We start from the raw sequence: 25589 nt of genomic DNA on the forward strand, positions 1-25589 counted from the left end.
TGAGAAAATGAAAAAAGTATTAGCAGTAACTAAGATTAAGTAAACGTTAGACCTACAGGTACAAAAAATAGTACAAAGTTAATACAATTACAAAAACAATTACTTGAAGATACAAATATGGGTATAATTAAAAAGTTAATACAATTACAAGACAGTACAATTACAAGATAGTATATCTGAGTATGGGGCTGTTACAATTTGCAAATGGTGTTAAGTTTGCACTTTCGGCTCGATTAGCTTCACTTAATACTATTCAGTTCTGTCATGTTTGTGACTGTCTTCTTTCCAGCTGTCTTAATGATAAGTCTGCCATCCTGAGTCCACACATTCTGAAGACCAAAATGGGATATGGCACTGTTTAAAATCTTTAGCCGTTTGTGTGTCAGATCTTCCCTTATTGTAAGCCCTGTCCTTGCTAACCTCTTCTTCTGGGTAAAGATCTCTGCCCTTTTTTGGTATGAGAGAAATTTAGTTATTATTGGGCATTGTTTGGTAGCACCTGGTGGTTTTTGTCCCACCTGATGGCTCCTGTCAATGTCTGCCTTAGTCACTTCAACACCTAATTTTTCACACCCAACCTGTATAAGCAGGTTGTCTGTGTCTTCTTCCTTATTTTCTGCTACTCCAAACAGTTGTAGACTATTTTGCCTTTGGTACTGTTCTAGCTCATCTGTTGCAGCAGATAGTTTTACTTCAAACTCTCATGCCTTTTTCTCGTATTCAGACACAAACTTTTTTAATGCTGTAATTTTGGCGGTATTGGCCTCAACAGTTTCACGCATTTTGCCCAATACTGCTGCTGTACGCTGCCAGCAGAGAGAAGTAAGCTTAATAACTAATAGATTATCATAGGAAGCTAGAATTAAATTGAAATTTACTAAAGTGATACTGATAGTGATTATCGTAGGAAGCTACAATTAGATTGAAATATGCTAAAGTGATACTGATAGAGATTTTTGTTATGAACAATTTAAACTGAAGAAACTGCTGTTGACTCTTCTGTTTACCATTTTCTCGTATATATTTGCGGAGCACAGAAAAAAAAAATAGCACTACTGCACAGAACACTGTTGTTTACACAATTTCCACTGGTACTAGACAACACCATCTGCGAGAGCACCTTCAAATTCAACTAAATTTTGCGAGCCGAACTTAACACGTGTTACACTGCAGCCACCATGACACAATAATGACCTGGGAGGCAATTGGACGGGCTCCAAATTCATATTCTTTTGTGTTGGTCTTCGTGAATTATATTCTGTCGTGTTATAAAAAAGACCATTTATACCAAAACAGTCTCGTTTATTTGGTGTATGTTACAATTTCTGCAGTGTGAGGAAGGCCTATTTTCATCAGTAAACGCTTCCGGACTAAGTTGCCGTGGTCGATCTGTAGAACTTCTTCTCCCTGACGTTTCATTCTCAACTACGGAGAACATTTTCCGAGGTGAGTCAACGAACACGTGGCAATCGATGTGCAGCTACCTCTGGCTATCGTCTGTTCTCTCGATTGCAGGCAATCGATTGTCACGTGATAGATGCAACCTCGACCGCCATATCTTATCCAATTTTAATCCTTCTTCTTCACGATTAAAATTGTATTGATGTTTGTGGCTTTCAATTGCCTCTCTATACATACGTGTATAATAGTGCGACGTCCTCGCTAGCACACTTGTATCACCAAATTTTATTTCGTGATCTCCATCCTTAAAAACATGTTCCGCTACTGCCGATTTGTCGATATGTCCCAAGCGACAGTTTCTTTTGTGCTCTGTTAACCGTGTATTGATGCTTCTTTTTATAGTTCCTACGTAAACCCTGCCACAACTACACGGAATTTTATATAGCCCTGGGGTGACGAGCATCTTTTGTTGTTCTTAGGCGTGAAACTTGGCTAGTACTTTCCCAATGCGATTTGTGATATTATGGATGAACGGAAGAAATACTTTTCCAACTGATGGTTGTTGCTGACTCCTATTTTTAGACATTTTTCTATTTGGGTGAAGTGCTCGGTTAATCTCGCTTTTTGTATAACCATTTTTCGCAAAGGCCATTCGTAAATGATTTATTTCTTCTTGTAAGTAGCCTGGTTCACAAATATTATTGGCCCTATCCACTAGTGTTTTTATGACCCCCCTCTTTTGCCTAGGGTGGTGGTTTGAGTTCTTATGGAGGTAGCGATCAGTATGTGTACCTTTCCTGTAGACCTGAGGGTAGAGTTCAGGGGAACGTTTTCTCAGTTTTGAGATCTTGTAGTTGCACTGACATTGCTTGTGTTAACTTGCCACAGTGTTTGGGTCCTTTTTCAAAAATGGAATGCACCACAGTTGTTTTCTGTTCCCTTGTGTTGTGTATATGAACAGTCTCATTAGTCTCCAGTTTTGGGTGATCATGTGATGCATTCACAATAGTCTTGAATATATACAATGATGGAAACTTTGCAATGTTTAGTTCTTTGAAACAACTTTTACATGATTCTTTTTGCTTCTTTTTCAATATAATTTGAATGGCTTGCTTCTGTAATGTGAATATTCTCTTCATTCCTGTGATAGCTGACTACCCCACACACTGTGATTCCATATTGCATGCATAGTTTAAAAAGTCCATGATAGACAGTGCACAACAGGTCTCAGCGAGTAAAGTGAGCCTGTTGTTTCATTATAAATATCACAGAGCAGAGCTTACTTAAAACAGTATTTATCAGCTGTTTCCAGTTTAGCTCACTATCTATTGTAATGCCCAAAAACTTAACTGAAGCTACTTCTTCCAGTCTTCTTTCATCTAAGAAAGCATCCATAAGTTGTTCTTTTGTTTATTTTTGAAGAGCATGTATATAGTTTTTTTTTTTTTCAGATTATTAATTAACTCATTTTCAGAGAACCATTGTGCTGTACTACTGACTGATGTGAATGTATTTTGCTCAAGTGCCTCCAAATTGTTGGAAACATGTAGCACAGTCATATCATCTGCATAAAATATTTTGATTTCATTTTCACATATTTGTATGTTATTCACAAATAATTGAAGAGAACAGGTCCTATTACAGATCCTTGAGGTACACCATACTTAATGCTTCTAACTTCTGATTTTTAGGAGTTATTAATGGCTACATATTGCCTCCTGTTACTTAGATATGATGTCATCCAGTTTGCTGCATCTCAATGAATACCAGTATTCTCTAGTTTCTTTACTAGGACTGTATGATCAACTGTGTCAAACGTCTTGGTTAGATCAATAAAAACTCCAGACACTACCATCTTGTTGTCCAAGGCCTGTACGATTGATTCTGTTAATGATTCAATTGCTGTTTCCATTGATTTCCCTTTCTGATATCCGTGCTGTGCTGGAGTTATTACATTATGTTTTTTCCAAATAAGTAGTTAGTCTGTTCAGCATGAGAATTTCTAATACTTTGGAGGAGCCCGATACTAAAGATACTGGCCTTTAGTTGTTAGGGTTGTCACGCTTTCCTTTTATGTATACAGGTACTGCTTTAACTAATTTGAGTTTATCTGGAAATACCCCTTCTTGGAAAGAGCAGTTGGCAATATCCAGTAGTCTTGTAATTATTTCTGCTGCCACCTGCTTCATCAGATAGTTTGACACATCATGTCCAGCAAACTTTTTTGTTTTTAGCTTTTTTATAACATTTGTCAGTTCCTTTCCAGACACTGGTTTCACTAAAATTGAGTGGCTTGGCTTATCTGTCCCCATAGTTCGGTGAGTTCATTGGCTATTATATCCATGCTTTAGTTTTTCCATTGCATCTGTGTAGTTATTATTCAGAATGTTGGCAATTTTTGTTTTATCTGTGATGATTTTGTTATTTACAGTCATATTTCATTTGTTTTCTGTAAGTATTTTTTCTAGCCCCTCTCAGAGTTAATTATATTCCCAGCTGCTCTCATTTTATTTGTTGATTTTGAGTTAGTCTCATTAATTGATTTTGCATTTTCTTATCAACTGCCTGTATTTCTTCTAGTGCTGCCTGTAGGTTTCAATATTTTCTCTCTGTTTCATTTCTCTTATGGTAGCACTCTATTCTATTATTGCCTTCATGATCCACTGCTTATTTCTTTGTTTTTGGAAATTCTAAACTGAAGTAATGTGTTATGGTGTCTTCGAAAACATAGCATTTTTAGTCTGTTCCATGGGCTTTAAGTGTGTCCGTCCACTGTTTTTTTCTTAACATCACTTTGAAAATGTTGATATTTTGTTGGATGATAAGCCCAACATCTCTTTCTGCACTTTTATCTTCCTTTTGTGAGTTCAGATTTCCAAATACTTCACAAAGCTGTCCAAAGTGATCAGAAATTCCTGTTTGTAGAACCTTTATTGTATATACATTGCTGTGTATATTAGCGATAATTTTGTCAATAATTGACTCAGTTTCCAAAGTCACTCTTGTTGGTTCCATAACATTTGCCTTCATGTTGCATTTCAGTAGCAGTTCCTCAAATTTTTGACTTCTCTGTGTCTTCTCTGTATCAATGTTAAAATTACCACATATTACACAATCTTTTATTTTAGTTTTTTTCTAGTAGAATGGATATTTTTTTTGAGGAAAGGATTTATTTTGCCACTTGATGATTGGTACACACAGAATACTCTTAACTCATTGTAGACCATACCTGTAATATCAAAATCTTTTTATTTTTATTTTGGTAAGGTTTTGTATGTATCATTCATACTACCATCATCATTCTCTGTTGTTTGGACAAATGTTGCTACTCCTCCACCTCTATATTCTAATCTGCAGAACAGAGTACAAGAACATTATTTTTATAGTAAGACTGCAAATTTGAGTGAAACACAAGAAAAGTTTCTCTAGACTGTGTTACTTGTCATCAATAAAAAAAAAAGGTAAAAATGTTAGTATGCAAATCTTCTATTCTCTATCAGTATTGAACAAAATTAAATCCAAGAATCATATTCACATTCATGATGCAACTCTGGCTGCACAATGTATTTGCGCCAATGAAAATTTGTGCTGGACTAGGACATGAGCCTGAATTTCTTGTTTTACGCAAGATGTCACCTTAACAGCTTCGGTCTATCCAAACACACTCCCCAGAGGGACCCAAATTTCTATATGACACCATCATGTCTTTTATTATTTGTGACATTCTTTTTGTTGTGCCTATCTGTGACTCAGTATCTCCGCTACATGGTGCGTAGCATCTTTCCTTTTCATAATATTGTTACATTCCATCCAGGACTCTCCGCTGTTTGATTTCATTATGTCTACATCCTATACTTGCACAGATACTGTTATTCTTCTACAAATAATTAATGCAAACATTACCTTGTACTATCTTTCTTAGACCATAGATTCATATTATAATTATTTACCTCTATATATGTCACAATATTTGACAAGAAAAGATCCAAACTTTGGGAAGCTCACTGAAAAAGTATATGAATTAATTACATCAGTAGGATACACAAGGTTTGTGTTGTAAACATTAATGTCTATCATTCATTACCCAGAGGCTACTGTGAAAACTTAATGGATGATCTGCTTCGCCGCATGGAGCAATATGCAAACAATTTGGAAGCACTTGTTGAAGAGAAAACAGAGCAACTCAGTCAAGAAAAGAAACGTTCTGAGGAACTTTTGTACCAAGTACTACCAAGGTAGGAAACTTTGATTTGAATATAGTTTTAATGTATTTGCTTACCTAAAAACATCTCTCTCTCTCTCTCTCTCTCTCTCTCTCTCTCTCTCTCTCTCTCTCTCTCTCTCTCTCTCTCTCTCTCTCTCTCTCTCTCTCTCTCTCTCTGTGTGTGTGTGTGTGTGTGTGTGTGTATGTAAGAGGCGAAGTGGGGAGTTTGTGGAAATTACTTGATTGAAAAACAGTAAGAAAAAAAAGGTACACTGAACTATCTCTAATCTGGCCCTCAGTAATCTCGTCCATATCCAGCCTCTAGCTGTTCAAGCAAAAATGATGCACACAGTAATGAATACACATGTGCAACAATATTATTAGTTAATTACAATGTTATGCAATGCTATGTGGTTTTGTTTGTGGTTCAGTATCATGGCTTCTAAAAGGAAACACATTATGCTAGCCCTCAAGCAGAAATGTGAAATTAGAGATAAGCTGGTTCTTCACAGAAAGCTGGTGCTGCTGAGTACAGAGGTGGATGAGCAACTGTTTATGACAAAACTTTAAGAAATGAAGAGATAATCAAAAACATACAGTGAAGTTACAATGTAAGTGGCGAAGAAGAGGGCATAGAAGGAGAGAACATGAAACTTAACTCTGCTTGTGCTGGAGCTGCAGACCTCTTGCTGGAGCACATTAAGCAACAATCAGAGACAAGCAGTGCCAATGTATTCTTGAGTGATAAAGGACACTGTTGTCATGTATCACCTTGCAACAACTAAAAATCTGGAATATGTTTCATAGTGAGTGATACTATGGTATATGTACACACTCAAGCATTAGTGTTCTACAAAAATGAATGTATCTTTGGATTTAATGAAGTACAATCTCTTTGTGTTTACACTAAATTTAAAAAACACTTTCAGTAATCCGGCACTTCCATTAACCTGGAATGTGTACAAGGAATGTCTGGGTTAGCAAAGAGTGTAGTATACAATTTGTGCAGTGTTTACTGGGCTTATCATACTGTGAAACTGAAAAATCTGTGGTTACCAAAATTGGTTTCAAATATGATATGGTGCTGTAAAGAGCTGAGGACTGTAGATCTCAGATAATAATGTATAACTCATGTAGTTTAACAATGTATAACTCATATAGTTTGTAACACATCACTTCAATAACATTTACATGATTTTGTGTCCACAGACCAGACTTTCGTCATTATTCTGAAGGAAATGTCAGTGAAGGATATGTACACTTTACTAAAACATAACTTAGCTGATTGTAATGAAGTTAGTAAGTCAGGGTAAGATTTTGGTCTCCAGATTTGGCGTACTAAGAAATGTAGTATTTCTAGGGTCATTGGGTTGATGGGCTGTTAAATGTCAAATAAAAGTTTCTTCATAGAATCTTTTTTATTCCTAAATTCTAGGCAACTGTTTCACAAAATATGTCTCACACAAGATTCCACAAGACTCTTCATTCCACAACTGAAGACTATCACTTTTGACAAACATCTTTTCAACAATCCATCATACAGCTATTCTTCCCTCCAAATGAGAACAAACAGAAGTGCAATGATAACATTTGAAACAAAGAGGCATAAATGATTTACATCATTCTCAAAGACATTGTTTCAATCAATTGATATATAACTTAGCAAAACTTACTAATACTTTTCTATTTATAAATGAAATTATTGATACCAAATGTTATCAAGGATTTAAAAAAAAATGTACATCATGCTTGATTACATCACAATGTGTCTGCCCCCCACCCCTGAACTCCACATAAACATTTAATGGTGGGATTCTGCCAGCACAATGACGCAATAAGGCAGTATTAATAATTTTTTTGTTATTAAAGAAAGAAAAGAAGAAAATAAAAGAGGGGGAAAAATAGTTGTTCTAAATTGCGGATTATAACTGTTTACCATAGGTATGGTCTTTTCTTCATGTCTTCACTTACAATCGGTTCTTTTGATTTCTTCTTTGCCAACAGTGATGGTTATTACTCTGCTGTCCTTTCCCTTATTACAACTTCATCCTAGTGTTCATCTGCTCAAGTACAATGGTTGTGATGACAACTGATGTTCTGAGACAACTGAGACATTTTACAGCAATTTACTTCATGATACATCACTTTATAAACTATGTTTTCGCCTCATGCTGGACCTTATGTGTTCAAATAGGATAACTTTGAACCTCTGTGTCTTGAAAACAGATAAAGATATCAAGAAAAATTTCAAGGTTATTCGAGATTGAGGCCTTAGAAATGTATCATAAAATTTTCAGCCATTTGCTATGCATAGTCATCTTGGAATCAGCAGCTCAGATCTGGTACGAAATCATAAACAACTTGTTTTGGGATTTTCTAAGGAACCATCCATGAATTAATAAACATTTTTGAAAACAAGAATGTGGCATTTCTAGATTAGTGCATAGAGAATATACCATTTTTATTTATTATTTAGATTTCACCTGATGCCTGATTTTATGTGCATATTTTACATGTACATGTAGAGTGACTTTGAATCTCTGTATGTCAAAAATGGATTAAAGTATTTTTTTTATTTTCAAATTTTGTCATTTTTAGGAGTTTGCTTTCAAAGGAAATTGTAGAAAATAATTTTTCATTTTAAAAGTATTTTTGTTTCTTTATCTTTGTTACATATTTACATTAATGAGTTCAACCCATAGACGCTTTATAAATGGGCTGCTGAATTTCCATAATCAATATTACTTTCCTGTCATCTGTCTTTCCTGTCATCTGGTAGGAGACTGTCAAAATATCAGTTTTATTGACCTGTCTTTCCTCTTTCAGTGAGAAGTTTCACGTTTTTCTCCTTGATATCAATCAATTTATTTTTAACCCCAACTAATGACTGCCTCTTACATGATGTTCTTTTCCTTGTGCTGTCAATCACTGATGAAGAAGAAAGGAGGCAATTATACAGCCAGACTCTCCACTATCACAGACATCATGTTTTAGACACAGAGAAACAATATTTCAGAAGATGCCCTTCCAGAGTTTGAGAAGTAGTTGAATGTCCTTTTGGGAAAATGATCACTAAGTGAGGAATACTCTGGAAGCCAATAGAAACTTCATCACACTATGCTGGCAATATTGTGAATGTACAGGTGTTCTGCACAACTGTCATTACCTAGAAGGCTACCTGTGCCTTGATGAGCAACCTGCAGTAGAAACCGAGCATTCTGTGCAAGGCTCTTTATCAAATAGGCTGAAACTTCAACAGAGCTTCAGATGAAGCTGTCCGAATAAGAGACAATTTACAAACTTTTTCTCGCAAAATATGTTTCCTCGTGTATTTCTCTACTGTACTACTTTCAATATTAATATTGCCTCTTGTTTTCATACCTGAAATAATAAATTGCAGAAATGTTTTCTGTATTTGCTTTTAGTCTGTAATTCTTCTGGCACCTTGTCCCATAACTTGTACAAAATGAATCTACTGTACTGATTGTCATATTACGGGTCCCATAAAGGAAGCAAAATAAAAACAGCTGCTATCGAAGCGACCACTGATGCCATTTTCTCAACAGTACAAGGCGCACACATGGTGCTGCTATCTTCAGCAACATCTGAATGCTGCTGACATTGCTCAAACACAGCCAGAGTTACTTGGATGCTCTGGTCACAATGCTAAGGAACAAACCTGTTTCATTCAATCAGTGCTGCTGTGTCTGTCACTGCTCCACGCTCCTCTGTTTGCAGTGCCAGTATATCGTATTTACTCGAATCTAAGCCGCACCTGAAAAATGAGACTCGAAATTCAAGAGGAGAGAAAAGTTTTAGGCCGCACCTCCAAATCAAAACAAAGTTGGTCCATTGTAACACGAGACACAATTTAGGTCGAATGAATGATGATACAGCTACAGTAGTTTGGTTCGAGTCGTAAGCTTAGCAGTTGAGCTTTACCAGGTAGCCATTGCTATGCGTCAGGTGCTCTGTCCGTATTTATACGGGTACCCTTCCTTTTTCACATGCTTCATCTGGTTTGAATTGATTGCTTACTTTTCTTTAATCTGATAGATGCCGTTCTCTTTGTTATAGATGTTTACGTCACTCTAAGCTGAAAATGCATTACTGTACTGTGTCATGCATTGTTTGTCGCATTGTGATAATTAGTGTTTATGGCCTGTCACCGCTCACGGCATGGCTTGCTTTTGTGCACGATACCGCCGCTTATAAATAAATAATTTTTTAAAAAATCGTCTCATTATCGAAACAATGGCAAGAGACTGCTATTTCTTGTTACTTTACACTGCTGCTTTCTTTGATAATGATCAACAAGAACCAAATAATAGACTGCGTATGATAGAAGATGTTCTGAACGAGAGTTTAGCGAAAATTTTTCTCCATTTGAAAATCTTTGCAGACGACTCTCTAATACATTACATTCTGCACAGAAATTAGAGTCAACTTAGATTTAAAAATCTATTCAATTGCTGTGCTTCATTTCTAACTTTACCACTATTAGGCATAAGAATAATATGAATATAAACATGACATGATATGTATATTCTTCTGCGTTCGCTGTTTCTCACTGTAGTTTTGTAGTTTATTAGGCAGACAGGATTTAAATGAGATAGCAGGAAACACAAAAGAATACATGGCAAAATGTTTATATTCGTATTATTCTTATGGTGAAGAGAATATTGCATGTGATTCACAATTCATAAATGTTCCTATTAGCAACCATCTCTTCTGACAGGTAGGAAAAAATGGAGAACATAGAGTTGGCCATATTGACAAACATCCCAAACAGTCTTGCCAGTTGGATTTTCGTAGTACATTGAAATGCTGCTACATTCGAAGATGAACAATACAGAATTTGCATTTACTTCGTTGGGTAATGTATGAAAATGCAGTGGTCGAACCTCGGGGCGGAGAAAAAAAGCTCGTCTTCCACTTTTTTTTTTTTTAAATTTATTTACTGACGCAGAGGTTTTGGCGCCAGTATTTATCTTTGTGCCTGTGTAGTGCTACATATATTCGACGACAGAAGTTAGTTGTGGCAGCACCTACCAACATTTTCCAGAACTTCCGCTTACTTTGCACTGGATTCTAAGCCGCAGGCGGTTTTTTGGATTACAAAAACCGGAAAAAATGTGCGGCTTAGATTCGAGTAAATACAGTAATCATGCACATTGATCAGCACTGGACTGTTTCTCCAGTGCTGCTTTGCTCTGAGTATCCACTCTGTTCAAGTTGTACCATGCTACTGCACAATAATCACAGCCTATTTCATAAACAAATCTGTTGACTGAGAAGTTCTGTAGGCAAAACTCAAAGTAATTGTACCTCTAGGGTTCAAATATACAGGGTGTATCATAATTAATGGCGTAAACACATACAGTTGAAAGTACACAATACTAGAAGCAAAAAAGTCTGAGTAAACATAGGGTCAAAAATCCATACCTTAAGAGCTACGAGCAATTTTTCATCTTCGATACTGTGAAGCAAATCCCTTCTACTGCAAGCTCTTTGATTTCCACATTTTGGGAATTATTAGTATGGACCAAAACAATAAAAAAATATCGTGTAAACTTTTACTCTAAAATGCATAATTTAAAAGTTATGAGGAATTGAACAATAGAAGAGTTGTGTTTCCAAGTAGCGAAGATGAGGAAGTGCTCGTAGCTCTTAAGGTATGCATTTTAGAGCAAATGTTTAGTGGACATTTTTTTCTTGTCTTTGTCCCCAATACCTTTTCCCAAAACATGGAAAGCAAAGAGCTTGCAGTAGAAGAGATTTGCTTCACAGTATTGAAGTCAAAAAATTGCATGTAGCTGTTAAGTATGCATTTTTTACCCTAAGTTTACTAAGACTTTTTTGCTTCTGGTATTGTGTACTTTCAACTGTTATGTGTTTATGCCATATCTAAAAGAATCATCCAGTTTGGCACATCTATATTTCTGAAACTAATAAACGTAGAAAAATAGATCATACATCTCTTCCCACGAAACTCATTAAATTTTGGAGAGTCCCTCTCATGTTGTACAACTTCTGTACCCCATATTCTCACGTTATGATGGTTTACCTTTCCATTTAAATGGAATGTTGCCTTGTCACTAAACACCAAGTGTGGAAGAAAACTGTCATCCACCATATTGCCATGAACGAAATTACAGAACCCCACACATTGTAGTTTGTCATCTTAATGAAGAGTTTGCAGTAGCTGAATTTTGTATGCTTTCATGTGTAAACGTCAATGCAACACATTCCAGATGGACATGGGGGGCATGGTGAACTGTCAAGCTGCATGGTGGGCAGATTTCTGTGGACTCGTTGTGAAACTATGGTGGATGCACTCGACATCAGTATCAGTACTTAGGGATGGCCTGGTGATTTGCTTTCAAACAAACAGTCTGTTCATGTTCACACCATGTCTAATGCTCTGTGCTGTAGGAGGATCCACACCATACCTACTATGAAAGTCACACGGAACAGTTATTACTGACACACGCTGCATGAAATGTAGAACACAACACACTTCCTGTTGCCCCAACACCATTTTTACTAGAACTGAAGTAGGCACTCACTGTTGCTACCTAGCAGGAACCATGTAAATCTCAAATAACATAATCATTATGATTTTTTAAATTGGATGATTCTGTTTGATACACTGTGTATTTTCAACCAAATTCAGGACCATTTGCAAAATAGCATTCGAAAATTCAGGACAAATGAGTAACAAATCATGACTTGATACAATTACTATCAATATACACTTAATAAAAATTTATTTTCACGTACTTTACCATACCACTGATGAGACGTTAACAGCAGTATTGCATATACAATGTGGATGAATATAAACACAAATTTTGCACATTTTTCTTTGAAGTGGTGATGCTGACTCAGTATTATTTGAATAGTTTTCCATCTATCCACAAAGTTTTAGTAACTGAAAACACTACTTTGAAACATGCATTAGCACCTGGAACAGCTAGTGAAAACTGAACCAAGAAAAATTTCCTGCCATTTGTCACTGACCCTTAACATTTGATTTCATATTCCAGTCCAGCCATGTACCTTCACAATGTTTACTTACACAAGAGTACTTATCAAACAGTTCTCCCTCAGTTTCAAGACACTAGGATTTACAAAATTAGACGGTTTTTGTAAATTAATCTATCTGATGGTTTTATTTGCAGTAGTCTGCACCATGTGCTGAAGAGTTTCCAGAAATAGTTCAGATCACTCACAAATTTATCCAACACAGTATCATAGAAAACTGTGGTGACATTGCTAAACTAATACAGTGTCATTAGCCTCCACACTTTCCAACTCATGTCACTGCTGTTTTACTGTCAAATTTTTTTTCTATTATCTGCTTGCTAATTTATCGAGCAACATAGTTATCTTCAGTTATAGTTATATTTTGTTTTACAATGCACAGAACACTGATGGGGAAAGTACTCAAGAGGCTTAAAGGAATTGAAAGATGATTGAGAGCAGATTTTTTGGAAAAAAAAACTCCTTAGAGTTGTCTGACACTTGTCAAAGAAAAAGAAAATATCAGCAACTCTTTCAACAGGTAATAGAAGAGAGAGTCATCTAGTTTCAGTATGAGCTTCCTTCTATTCTACTTCAGTGAACTCACTGAATGATTTTATTTTTTCAACATGTTCTGTTACCAATTATGAGCTGTATAGAATTGGGTGATCAGTCTGCATCACTTTGGACAATACAGACAACAAAGAACACAAATATTTAGTATTGTTTAATTATTTTTCACATGCTGAACACACAATAAAATTCTTACCTGGCACAAACTGTCAGCAAACAAACAGATGCAGACAACTTCGCTGATGTTCATCACTTATGTTGCCACGTAATTTCATAATCAAAGACAGCCTTTCATGCACAAATTTTGATCAAAATATTGCATCATGTTTACAGGCTCTTTATCGACACATGGAAACTCTGCTTCAGAAAACCAACATTGAACTCCTGGACAGTTTTCACATAAATAATTTGTCTTTAAGTTTGAATTACATTGCAGATCAATCAGTTCCACCTGCATGCACACAGGGACGCATTCAACCGAGTCAGAAAATGCTCTCAAAAACATATGCAAGACTGGCAGTCTCCTCAACACATTTAGAAAACAATCCCCGTAATTTTTTTAACACCAGTGAGCTTAGGAAAATGGCTGGTGCTTCTTGTCAGAGTTTTTCACTTCCACAGTGCATTTTTTAAATGCATCACCATCAAATTAGAAATAAATGTGTTCTCATCCTGCAACACATTGCTGTGGGCTGTGTGCAGTCAAATCCAACTAAAATGTGAGTTCTGCACTTCATTCCAGATGTTGTAATTCACATTTATGCTTTCCTTTTTCCTTCAGAAACTCAACAATAGTGAGATTTATATTTAAAAAAGTTCTAGGGATTGACTCTTACAGTTGCTATACTCTTTAATCAGTTCTACCAAAAAATATTACAATTGATTGCGGAATGATGTCTGAGACTTCAGAAAATTAACTGTTTGTACCACCAGTTTCATCACGTGCTCCATGCTTGCAAATTTATCACAAAATGCTCCTTGATGGAGAGAACAACAAATCCCATACAAATCATGTTAATTCTTTTAAATTTTTTGTTCTTTCATCATCAACTAAATCTTTACATTCTTTCTGCATGGTGTTATACTGTCATTTCATAGCAAACTTGTGGAGGAACCTGTGTTGATTATGCACTGTAAAATAGATACTGATAATTCTCATCCTTCTTTTCAGTAATTCCCATTCATTTTTAATGAAGTGCGACAGTAGATCATAAGACTGCCTCTTTTCATACAAATAGCCACTAGACCAGTGTCCTTTACACTACACCTCACTGGTAAATGAAACCATGTTGTGTACCAAGAACTTCTGAGAAGGACCAAGCAAAGCAGAGATCACAAGTATGCAGCATCTTGTGCATGCATGCAATTTCAAATGCAATAGCCGACCCTGATCTGGGTGACAAAACCAAAATGCTAAAGGAACCAAAGTGAAATGCATGTGGCAGGAGGCATCTATCATTACAGAAATAAACTATGCTTCTTTCAGGTCTTTTATTATTTTTTCCAGAGTAAAAGGTGAAAATGATTTGGTTTTTGTCTTTGAGTCTCAGAACTTCCTGTTGAAAAGAGAACTGATTATGTCAGTGATGCAATACATTCAGTACAAATTGTGTGTCATTGTACAAATTGGATCAACTGAACCTACAGACACCAGTAGGCAGCTTTTGTTGAAGTTTCGAGAACATACCTTCACCGAGGAGTCAAGCAGTATATTGTTCCCTCCTACGTGTATCTCGCGAAGACACCATGAGGATAAAATCAGAGAGATTAGGGCCCACATAGAGGCATACTGACAATCTTTCTTTCCACGTACAATACGAGACTGGAATAGAAGGGAGAACAGATGGAGGTATTCAAAGTGCCCTCCGCCACACACCGTCAGGTGGCTTGTGGAGTATGGATGTAGAGGTAATGATAATGCAGCTTGTTACATCATAGGTGCACAAATGTGAAGAAAGACTGACAATATTTTTTTGTGTCTATATTAAGTTTTGGGATGTAGGTTGTGTAGACAAAATGATCTGTAGTGTAACCTGAGCTCAGGGTTAGGTTGTAAGGTGACAAATTGGTTGTGGTTGTGAAGTCTACACATGTGCATACAGAATATTAGATGCGTTGATATACTGGCCTGTAGCAACTCCAAGTTGTAGGTTAGTTTGAAAGGTGACTGGTTGTGAGTAGACGAAGTGGTATTGGAGGCTTCAGTTAATCCAGCAAAATTCATCTAAAACAGGTAACACTGAATGGCACCAATGTGTAACATTGCTCAAATTCTTATGAATTATTTCCTTCCCTGACTTGGACATCAACAATATTTCATACACAAGCATATTTTTGTTGAAATGTTAAATATGTACACAATTTCATGATGTAAACCTATATCTTTGAATTAAAATGGGTTAAAACAAAACTATGGTGTACTACTTTCTCAGATTTATTCTGTCAGAGAATTATTCAGTTTTTAATTTTCCTCTAGATGAATGTTTGCTCTTGCATTCATGTATAATCTTGTTAAATAATTTCATTCTTGACTAACCTATGCAAATGACATATCTGTAGTGATATATATATGCTGCCAAAATTAAGTCCCAACAAAATAATTCACTTTAATTTGTTTTGCCCTTGCATACTAGAGGCAAACTTGTGTTTCATGAAACATTTTCTTGGGGTTTCAGTTACTCCTTTGGTTGCCTTAGATTTATAATTTTGTTGAAGTTATAAGTTGTGCAGTTGACATCAAGAACACTTTCTCCCTTCATTTATAAGAATAATCATGATTTTATATTATTTTATTTTAGTAATATTTTTTTTATAAATACTATAAGGATCTTCCTCTCTTTGGAGTTTACACTTAAGCTAAAATGTTTTGAAACTAGTAACTATAGAACTATGAGTGATTTTTGTCTGTTCTTTGTTCCAGACCTGTAGCAGAACAGCTCATGGCTGGAGAAGTCGTGCAGCCAGAACAGTTTGAAACTGTTACAATTTATTTCAGTGATATTGTTGGTTTCACTGGCCTCTGTGCTCAAAGTACACCAATGGAGGTTAGTTCAAAGAGCTTATATAATATTATTACAAAGCTATATTGTCTCTTTTTTTAAAATTAACAGTGTAAAGTATTGTTATACAGCAATGATGGGTGGTGCATATTAATATCAATGAATACCATATTTAAACTGTAAGGATAAAATTGTTTCTAACTCTGTTCATGATAGCTGTGGTGTCACCGCCAGACACTACACTTGCTAGGTGGTAGCCTTTAAATCGGCCGCGGTCCGTTAGTATACGTCGGACCCGCATGTCGCCACTATCAGTGATTGCAGACCGAGCGCCGCCACATGGCAGCTCTAGTCTAGAGAGACTCCCTAACACTCGCCCCAGTTGTACAGCCGACTGTGGTAGCGATGGTTCACTGTCTACATACGCTCTCATTTGCCGAGACGACAGTTTAGCATAGCCTTCAGCTACGTCAATTCCTACGACCTAGCAAGGATATTAAAATTAAGTATCAACTAATTACGTCCGCTTTCTGAATTCTAATTCGTTGTCATGTTCCAGACCTCACGTCAGTAGAGTCCTTCCCTCCTCATGCCAGCCTGCATGAGCTAAAACGCGTGCATTTCGGCCTCCTCTAGTAACACGGTATTGGCTCTTCTGCCAACACAACAATAGCAAATTCAAACACATGCACATTAAGTTTAGAGCATTCTTCTTTTACGTTTTATATTAGGCATGAAAAAGTGTGTCATCTTTCAGTAGCTGGGGTACTAACTTAACCATTGAAGATGTACCAGTATGAAATATCCAGCATGCAGGTACAAGTTGCTAATGAACTCATTTAAATCTTATAAAAATCAAATCTCTATCAGGAACAGTGCTACGGACAGTGAGATACACAATTTCCAAATACAGTTGATGCTGTACTTCTATAGGTGGATATATTCTTACCTAATTTATAGTACAGCATGCATTTTGTAAGCATCTTAAAAACAAAAATGTAAAGAAATTTATGACCCAACTTCCATAGAAGGGACTGATTGACAGGACATACTGACACATCAAAGAGTTGTTAATTTTGTAATGTAGGTAAATAGGGATTGGATGGGGGGTTTGGGGGGAGTGAACAGTTTTAAAGGGAGACCAAGATATGAATGACTACAGTAAACTAGTCCAAATGGATGCTGCTTGCTGTAGCAGTGCAGAGATAAAGAGGCTTGCATGGGACAGACTAACGTGGAGAGCTGTATCAAACTAGTCTTCAAGAATGAGGACCACAACAACAACAGTAATAAGGTTTTCCAAAAAGTTAATGTTACCTCCCAGACACAGATACATTCTAAATCTACAAACTCTTTTTTAAATATTAAAGATGTAATTTCTTCACTAGACTGAAGCATAATTTTGAAAACAATGTAAATTCATGTGAGCAATTACACTGTCCAGTCACATTAATATGACCACCTCTCAAAGGCCTTAATAATCACCTTTTGCCGTGTGGACTGTTGTGAGACAGTTATTTTGTGGTGAGTACACATCAACTCCAGTGCTATGGAAAGCTGCACTAGGTTTCTTGGCTCAGGATCCATGGCATGAACAGCCTGGGTGAAGTTTTATACCTAGGGAGTCTGGTGGCCAGGAAAGTATGGTAAACTCATCCCAGGAAATGTCAGAAAAACGTTCCCTGGACCCTAACACTTCTGGCCTGGACTGTTCCTATGACTGTCACAGGGTGTTTGCTTTCAGACATTTGTCACTGTACATGCCAAAAGCCATCTGTCATCTGAAAAGGCCACCTGTCATCACTCAGTAGACATTAAGTTGTGGTGGTATTGGCACGCAAATTCCAGCCTCATCACCAATGAACAGCAGTCAGCATAGATTGTTTGAACCAGGCACCTTTTGCGAAAGTCCATACACAGCAACTTTCACTTAACAGTCATTGAGGAGACACTGTTGGTAGCCACTTGGTTCATCTGAGCAGCCAGCTGCTCAATAGTTGCATGTCTATTTTCCTGTAAACATCTCCACAGCCTGTCACCTATGGCTGAAGGTGCACCACAGTTGCCTCAGTGCCGGTTTTGGATTGCACAATTTTGTCATGCATGGTATACTTTAACGACTGTGGTGTACAAACAGTTTACAGACATAGCCTTTCAGAAATGCTTCCATCCTTGGCCTTAAAGCCAATGATCATATCCTGTTGGACATCAGACAAATGACTATCTCCATTACCCACAACAAAATGCACTATTTCCTGCATCCCATCCAGCACATTTTTCATACCCTCCAATGCTAGTGCTGCCACCTGCCATCTTTGAGTGGTTTCTGCATGCTGGTGTCGAACATAGGCAGTAGTCACATTTATGTGACTGGACGGTCTAGTATCATACTCTCTATAGCAAATATTGTAGTTCGTAGTATTTATTATTATTATTACTATTATTATTATGTAATAGATTTTCTTTTGTTACTTTACTTAATGAAAATAGTTTAACACTGACAAGTACATCTGCTTGGATCATGGTTTACTGTAAAAACTCATGTCATGAATTTCCATCACTTTCAGTATCAACATTAATGCATCAAACTGTAGTCAACTCCAAATAAATATTTCATGTCAAAATTATAATTTACATAAAATAATAATTAGATAGAAATCATGAATGAGGAACAACCTCAACAAATGAGAGCAGTAAATGAGACTTTAATGTTCCTTCACTGTTGAAGTCGTTTGAGATAGAGCAATAGCACTAATTTAATGTCCATCCCTGGTAGCTGAATGGTCAGCGAGACAGAATGTCAGTCCTAAGGGCCCGGGTTCGATTCCTGGCTGGGTCGGAGATTTTCTCCACTCAGGGACTGGGTGTTGTTTTGTCCTAATCCTCATCATTTCATCCGCATCGATGCACAAGTCACCAAAGTGGCGTCAAATCAACAGACTTGCACGCAGTGAACAGTCTACCCGATGGGAGGCCCTAGTCACATGAGATTTACATTTTTACTAATTTAATAAATATAAGGAAGGAAATTGCCTGTAGTTCTGTTGCCTCTCAAAAAAATTTTTTTAAATAATTATACAATTAGATTAGGAAATGAGACACTTAAAGTAGTAAAGGAGTTTTGCTATTTGGGGAGCAAAATAACTGATGATGGTCGAAGTAGAGAGGATATAAAATGTAGACTGGCAATGGCAAGGAAAGCGTTTCTGAAGAAGAGAAATTTGTTAACATCGAGTATAGATTTAAGTGTCAGGAAGTCGTTTTTGAAAGTATTTGTATGGAGTGTAGCCATGTATGGAAGTGAAACATGGACAATAAATAGTTTGGACAAGAAGAGAATAGAAGCCTTTGAAATGTGGTGCTACAGAAGAATGTTGAAGATTAGGTGGGTAGATCACATAACTAATGAGGAGGTATTGAATAGGATTGGGGAGAAGAGAAGTTTGTGGCACAACTTGACTAGAAGAAGGGATCGGTTGGTAGGACATATCCTGAGGCATCAAGGGATCACCAATTTAGTATTGGAGGGCAGTGTAGAGGGTAAAAATTGTAGAGGGAGACCAAGAAATGAACACACTAAGCAGATTCAGAAGAATGTAGGTTGCAGTAGGTACTGGGAGATGATGAAGCTTGCACAGGATAGAGTAGCATGGAGAGCTGCATGAAACGAGTCTCAGGACTGAAGACCACAACAACAACAACTTTACTGTGGCTATTTTTCAAACTTAATAAACTACAATACATAATTCTTACTCTGAATTTGGCAGTTCTAACACTAACATAGCCTATTCAACAACTGAAATTTCAGGATGAAATGTACAATATTATGAAAAAGATAGTTGCTACTCACCATATTGCAGGGATTCTGAGTAGCAGGTAGGTACTGTCAGAAAATGAGCTTTTGGCCAACAAGGCCTTCGTAAAAAATGGGTGATGCATCCAGGTGGTGGGGGTCAGGAGGTGGCTAGGGTGGGGAGGGAAAGGGATAGCAAAGGTGGGGGACAGTAAAGTGCTGCTTGTGGGAGCATACAGGGACAAGGTGGAGAGAGGGTATGGCAGCTAGGTGCAGTCGGGAAGTTGGACAGAGAGCCAGGAAGGATTAGCAGAAAACGAGAGGGGTAAAAACAGACTGTGTAATGTTGGACTGGGAAAAGAGGAAGTCATGGGAATGTAGGATATATTGCAGGGAGAGTTCCCACATGCACAATTCAGAAATGCTGGTGCTGGTGGGAAAAATCCAGATTGCATTGGCTGTGAAGCACTCATTAAAGTTAAGAACACTGCATTGGGCGGCATCTCAGCAATAGGGTGGTCCAGCTTTTTCTTGGCCACAGTTTGTCGGTGGCCATCATGCAGACAGTCAGCTTTTTGGTTGTCATGCCCATGCAGAATTCAGCACAATGGTTTTAGCTTAGCTTGTAGATCACAACTGGTTTCACAGGTAGTCCTGCCTTTGATGGGATAGGTGATGATTGTGACTGGAATGGAGTAGGTGGTGGTGGGAGGATGTTGGGACAGGTCTTGAATCTAGGTCTATTACAGGAATATGACACATGAGGCAAGGGGATTAAAGCAGAAGTTGTATAAGGATGGACGAGGATATTGTGTAGATGTGATGGACAGCAGAATACCACTGCGGGAGGGGTGGGAAGAATAGTGGGTAAGACATCCCTCCCCCTCCCTGCCCCTACCTCATCCTTACCCCCACAACCTGGTTCCATCTCCCATCATGCGCTACTGCTGGCAGTGTGGCCTCAACAGCCAGACTCTGAGGTCATCTGAGTGTGTGTGTGTGTGTGTGTGTGTGTGTGTGTGTGTGTAAATTCTATCTCCAATGAGGGCCTTGCTGGATGAAAACTCATTTTCTGAGTCTCTTTGTTGTTCCTCTCTGAACTCTGCATCTCTCTTATATGGAGAGCGGCCACTATCCTTTTCATAATATTGTACATTCTAACCTGGCCTATTGTTTTACAAAAACTCATCAGAACAATTCAAATTATTTACCGGATTTCACATAAACAAAGCGTCCATATACGACGGAAAATCTATCCCTACCTGACTGAAACTCATCAGTTTCAATCATTTCATTTTAAATTGTCATGGCATCTTATTTTTGTGTCATCCATAACACTCTACTTTCATTTAAAACACAGTCCAGGCTTCATTTTGATGGTGATTAGCCTGCAAACATAGTTTTGTCTAAGACTAGTATTTTACTCACCACATTCCTGATAGATAAATATTAGTACATATACTTTTTCTAAAGTTATTATTTTTCCTTTTCATAACAAATTATATCTTCAACTATATTTTAATTACTCTCCATATTGAATGTTAATTAACAAAGAATTTTTCTTTAGCTGGTGCATGCAACTTGCACAAAATAGAAATTACTGCTTCTCAAAGTAAGAACAAATAAATGAATTTAGCAAATTAGGTGCTAGTGATAGCATTTCTAGACTTACTTAACTAATTCTACATATTTACTTTATGCTGTTTTCGTAAAATGTCTCAAAAATTTTAAAGCTAGCACAAATCACTTACTTACAAAATTTACAACATAATATAGTTATCATTGTTTATACCTGTTTCTTTCCTCTGTTTATATAGAGTGACACGTTTTGTAGCTAGGCCACATTGCCTCTCAAAATCTTCATTATGAATTATTTCACCTAACACAGAAAGAAATTTGATCCAAAATCATAAAATTATTTACAAAACTTTCCATACTACTTTTTTTTCATTCTTACTTTCTCACAATTGTGTTTAATTATGTCAACATTAGTAGACCCATTCTATATTCCCACTGTACTACTCAGTTTATTTTAATAGTCACATCCTGTGAGTTTTTCATCACTGGTTCAAAATTCATTATTCAGTTTTCATCCCAGAAACACACCCTCCAGTGCTTAGCATTTCATCTCATTACAAGTTCCCACATACTAGTTATATCATTTTGTTAGCACATCTAGCACTACAACACACCCTTCTGCAACAAGTTATTTTATTCCTTCATTAATTGATTTCCTAATAACCCACACATTACAATGTTTATATGTGCTCTCCTATATCACAAACATTTTGTTTTTCTTTCATTTAAATACGTTGTAGGAGTAATTTCACTACATAAAGGAAGATGCTTGTGCGGATTTTATACTGCGAATTATCACTTTTATTGTACCGCACAAACATAATACATCATACGTTAACGCGGGAAACGAACACTGGTTGTTTCCTCCAAAGAACCTTGCTCGCGAAGAGAATGTTTCATTGTCCTGTCGACTATCAACTTGTCACTCCCACAAAGCCCCCCCCCCCCCCCCACCCCTTGAAGTGCGGAGCACCTAGTATGGTGGTGGGGTACTTAAACTTCACCTGCGGATAGTGCGGGTGTGGGTGATGCTTGATGATTCCGCTGCTGCATTAGGTCCCCTGGTGTGGAGCTCCGGTGGGTCACAGCTATCTGGCTCTGCGGAAGGTGTGGGTTCGTTGCAAGTTTTGTCTGTGAGACTGCATTGTCCAAGCTGGTTTTACCTGCTCAATGGAAACCTTGGTCGACTTTCCCTGGAGGAGGATATCCACTGTGTGTGTGTCCTGTCCTAGCACTTGGTATAGTCCAATGTACAGCGGCTGTAACGAATGACATACCAGGTCTGTGCGGAACATGATGTGGGAACAAGTATCAAGGGACTTGTGTATGAACACTGGATGCGTGCCTTGCTGAGACGTTGGGGCTGCACATAACATCTCTGCCTCCTTCCTCATTTGTTGCAAGAGGTGGGGTAGTTGTGTGTTATCTGGGAGAGGAACTGGTGCATGGAATTCTGCTGGAACAAGGAATGGTTCTCCATATACCAACCAACTCTGCCGAGGAACAACTGATGTCTGTTTTTAATCCGGTCCGTAACCCCAGCAAAACCAATGGCAACGCTTGCGTCCATGAGTCCTCGTGGCACATCAGGGCAGCATTTAAAGCCCGGTGCCACCTTTCCACCAAACCGTTGCTGGCCACAGAGTTTTGACAGTTGTTGGAACAGTGTCGACTCGAACTGGCGTCCTTGGTCGGTTGTAACAAAAAATGGGGACCCACAACGAGCCACCCAAGTATCCAAGAATGCCCGTGCAGTAGTCTCTGCAGAAATGTCCCTGATTGGTGTAGCCTCTGCCCACTGTGTGCAACGATCCACTGCCGTAAACAAGTAACTGTAACCTTCTGAAGTGGGGAGGCGTCCAACCAAGTCAATGTGTACATGCCCAAAATGTGTCATTGGGGTTGGGAACTGTCCTACTGGAGCATGAACATGGCATCCCACTTTGCTACGTTGACACTGAATAGCAGCTGCAGGCCCACTCCCATGTATCTTTCTTGATTAAAGGTCACACAAAACGGTTCGTCACTAACTTCACTGAGGCATTGGTTCCCGGGTGTGCCAGGTTGTGAATGCTGTCGAATACCTTTCGTCCGAACCCGGGGGGGGAGGGGCGTGTTGTATGGGCGTGGTCTAACCGTGGAGGTGTCGCACCATATCTGAATGGGCTGCAGGGGGCGTCCACAAGTTGTTAACGTAGGCCAGTAAGCAGGTCCACCAACGACTGCAGTTGTGCATCTGAAGCCTGTGCCCTTGCCAATTCAGAATAATCCAACATTGGACTTATCCCATTAATATGTGAGAAATAGTCTGCCACAATGTTGTCGGCACCATGGCATATCAACACTATATGGGGGTGGGGGACATGAATTGCTGATTTTGTAGAAAGCTGCCATGAGAGGTTTATGGTTGGTGTATATGGTGAATTGCCTGCCCTCTACGAAAGGGCAACACTTTTATTCCCTGTCGTATGCACTCCAACGAGTTTGACTCATATGTAGTTTTTGTGAGAAAAAACTTAGTGGCTGCACACTCTGGTGCAGTGCTGCACCGATTGCAAACTTGGCTTGTGTCCACTACTAGGGCTAGTTGAGCTCCTGGTGCAGGGTGTGCAAGCCCCACTGCATTGTGAAGGCTGTTTTGCAGTGCCTCAAAAGCAGAGTCCATCTCGGGTGTCCATGGGAGTGGGCGCTTGCCAATTTTGTTGTGTCCGGCCAAGGCATTCAGTAGCGTCTGGATTGCTGCTGTTCCGGGGAGGTGGCAATGATAGAAATTTATCATCCCAAGGAATTGTCGGAGGTCGTGGTAGTTTTGAGGCTGTGGTAGGGTACGCAACAACTCCAGCTTCTCTGGCAGTGGGAAAATGCCCTGAGCTGACACTTTATAACCCAGGAAGGTTACCACGGGTTCCCCAAACATGCACTTGTCGGTGTTTCTGATAGTCAGAAACATTCCCCGAAAACACCAGAATATCGTCTAAATAGGCGAAACAATATGGCAGCCCTCTTAGTTTGCTGTCTAGAAACTGTTGCCTTGTTTGGGCAGCATTTTTCAGCCCGAATGGCATCACCAAAAATTCAAAGAGCCCCAACAGGGTTGTCACTGCAGTCTTTGGTATGTCCTGCTCTGCCATTGGGATCTGATTATAAGCCTTACGGCAATCCAAAACACTGAATATGGTTGCCCCGGTCAGTGAATGGGTGAAATCCTATATATAGTCTCTAGGCAATGAAAACCTCGTAACTCCATCTGACAATGAAATCCACCTAACTCCATTACCAAATATAGACAATTATGCCACATAGCCTGTTGACACCTTCTTTCTTCTAGTTATACGGTGTCACCATCTAGCAGCAATAATGAAACACTCACATCACCAACGATATGTAGTTTGTGCCGTAAACCTCGTGTCTCCGGTAATCGCCATTATTAGTGTGCAGAGTGAACACATGCTCCAAGATTAAAACATTTTTTGATGTGATAGTAACCTATTTGACTGACAGACCCAACACTGCTTTATTGCTACAAGTACATGTTAGTATTTTTAGGTATTTATGTATCGTATTTTAATATACAGAATTAATAATGACCTCGTTACATACAATATTGATTTACGACTTTTTCGTAACGCGTAAAGCAGACTGTACTCGGTACATACGAGGTTTTAATTTTAGAACTTAACAGAATCCTATACATTCTACAGAAACTACTTTGTTTTTAGCAGTGGGTAAAAAGAGTAGCCTGCTGGAGTGGCCGTGCGGTTGTAGGCGCTACAGTCTGGAGCCTGGCGACCACTACGCTCGCAGGTTCGAATCCTGCCTCAGGTGTGGATGTGTGTGATATCCTTAGGTTAGTTAGGTTTAATTAGTTCTAAGTTCTAGGCGACTGATGACCTCAGAAGTTAAGTCGCATAGTGCTCAGAGCCATTTGAACCATTTTTTAAAAAGAGTAAATTCACTCTTCACCTTGTGAAACAAGCCGACAATGAGTCATATCGTATAAAATCACCACAAGAAG

General features: G+C 38.2%; 1 protein-coding gene across 1 annotated transcript in view; it reads left to right on the forward strand.

Moving 5' to 3' along the window:
- The window catches only part of LOC124613268 (atrial natriuretic peptide receptor 1-like), a 412251-nt gene that overhangs the window by 251116 nt on the left and 135546 nt on the right, over positions 1-25589 (forward strand). Inside the window, exons 6-7 of the mRNA XM_047141960.1 lie at positions 5490-5636; positions 16125-16248. Of these exons, the coding sequence (XP_046997916.1) occupies positions 5490-5636; positions 16125-16248 (271 nt within the window). The remainder of the gene's footprint in view (positions 1-5489; positions 5637-16124; positions 16249-25589) is intronic.

Source organism: Schistocerca americana, chromosome 4 (genome assembly GCF_021461395.2).
Source record: "Schistocerca americana isolate TAMUIC-IGC-003095 chromosome 4, iqSchAmer2.1, whole genome shotgun sequence".
Classification (NCBI taxonomy): Eukaryota; Metazoa; Arthropoda; class Insecta; order Orthoptera; family Acrididae; genus Schistocerca; species Schistocerca americana.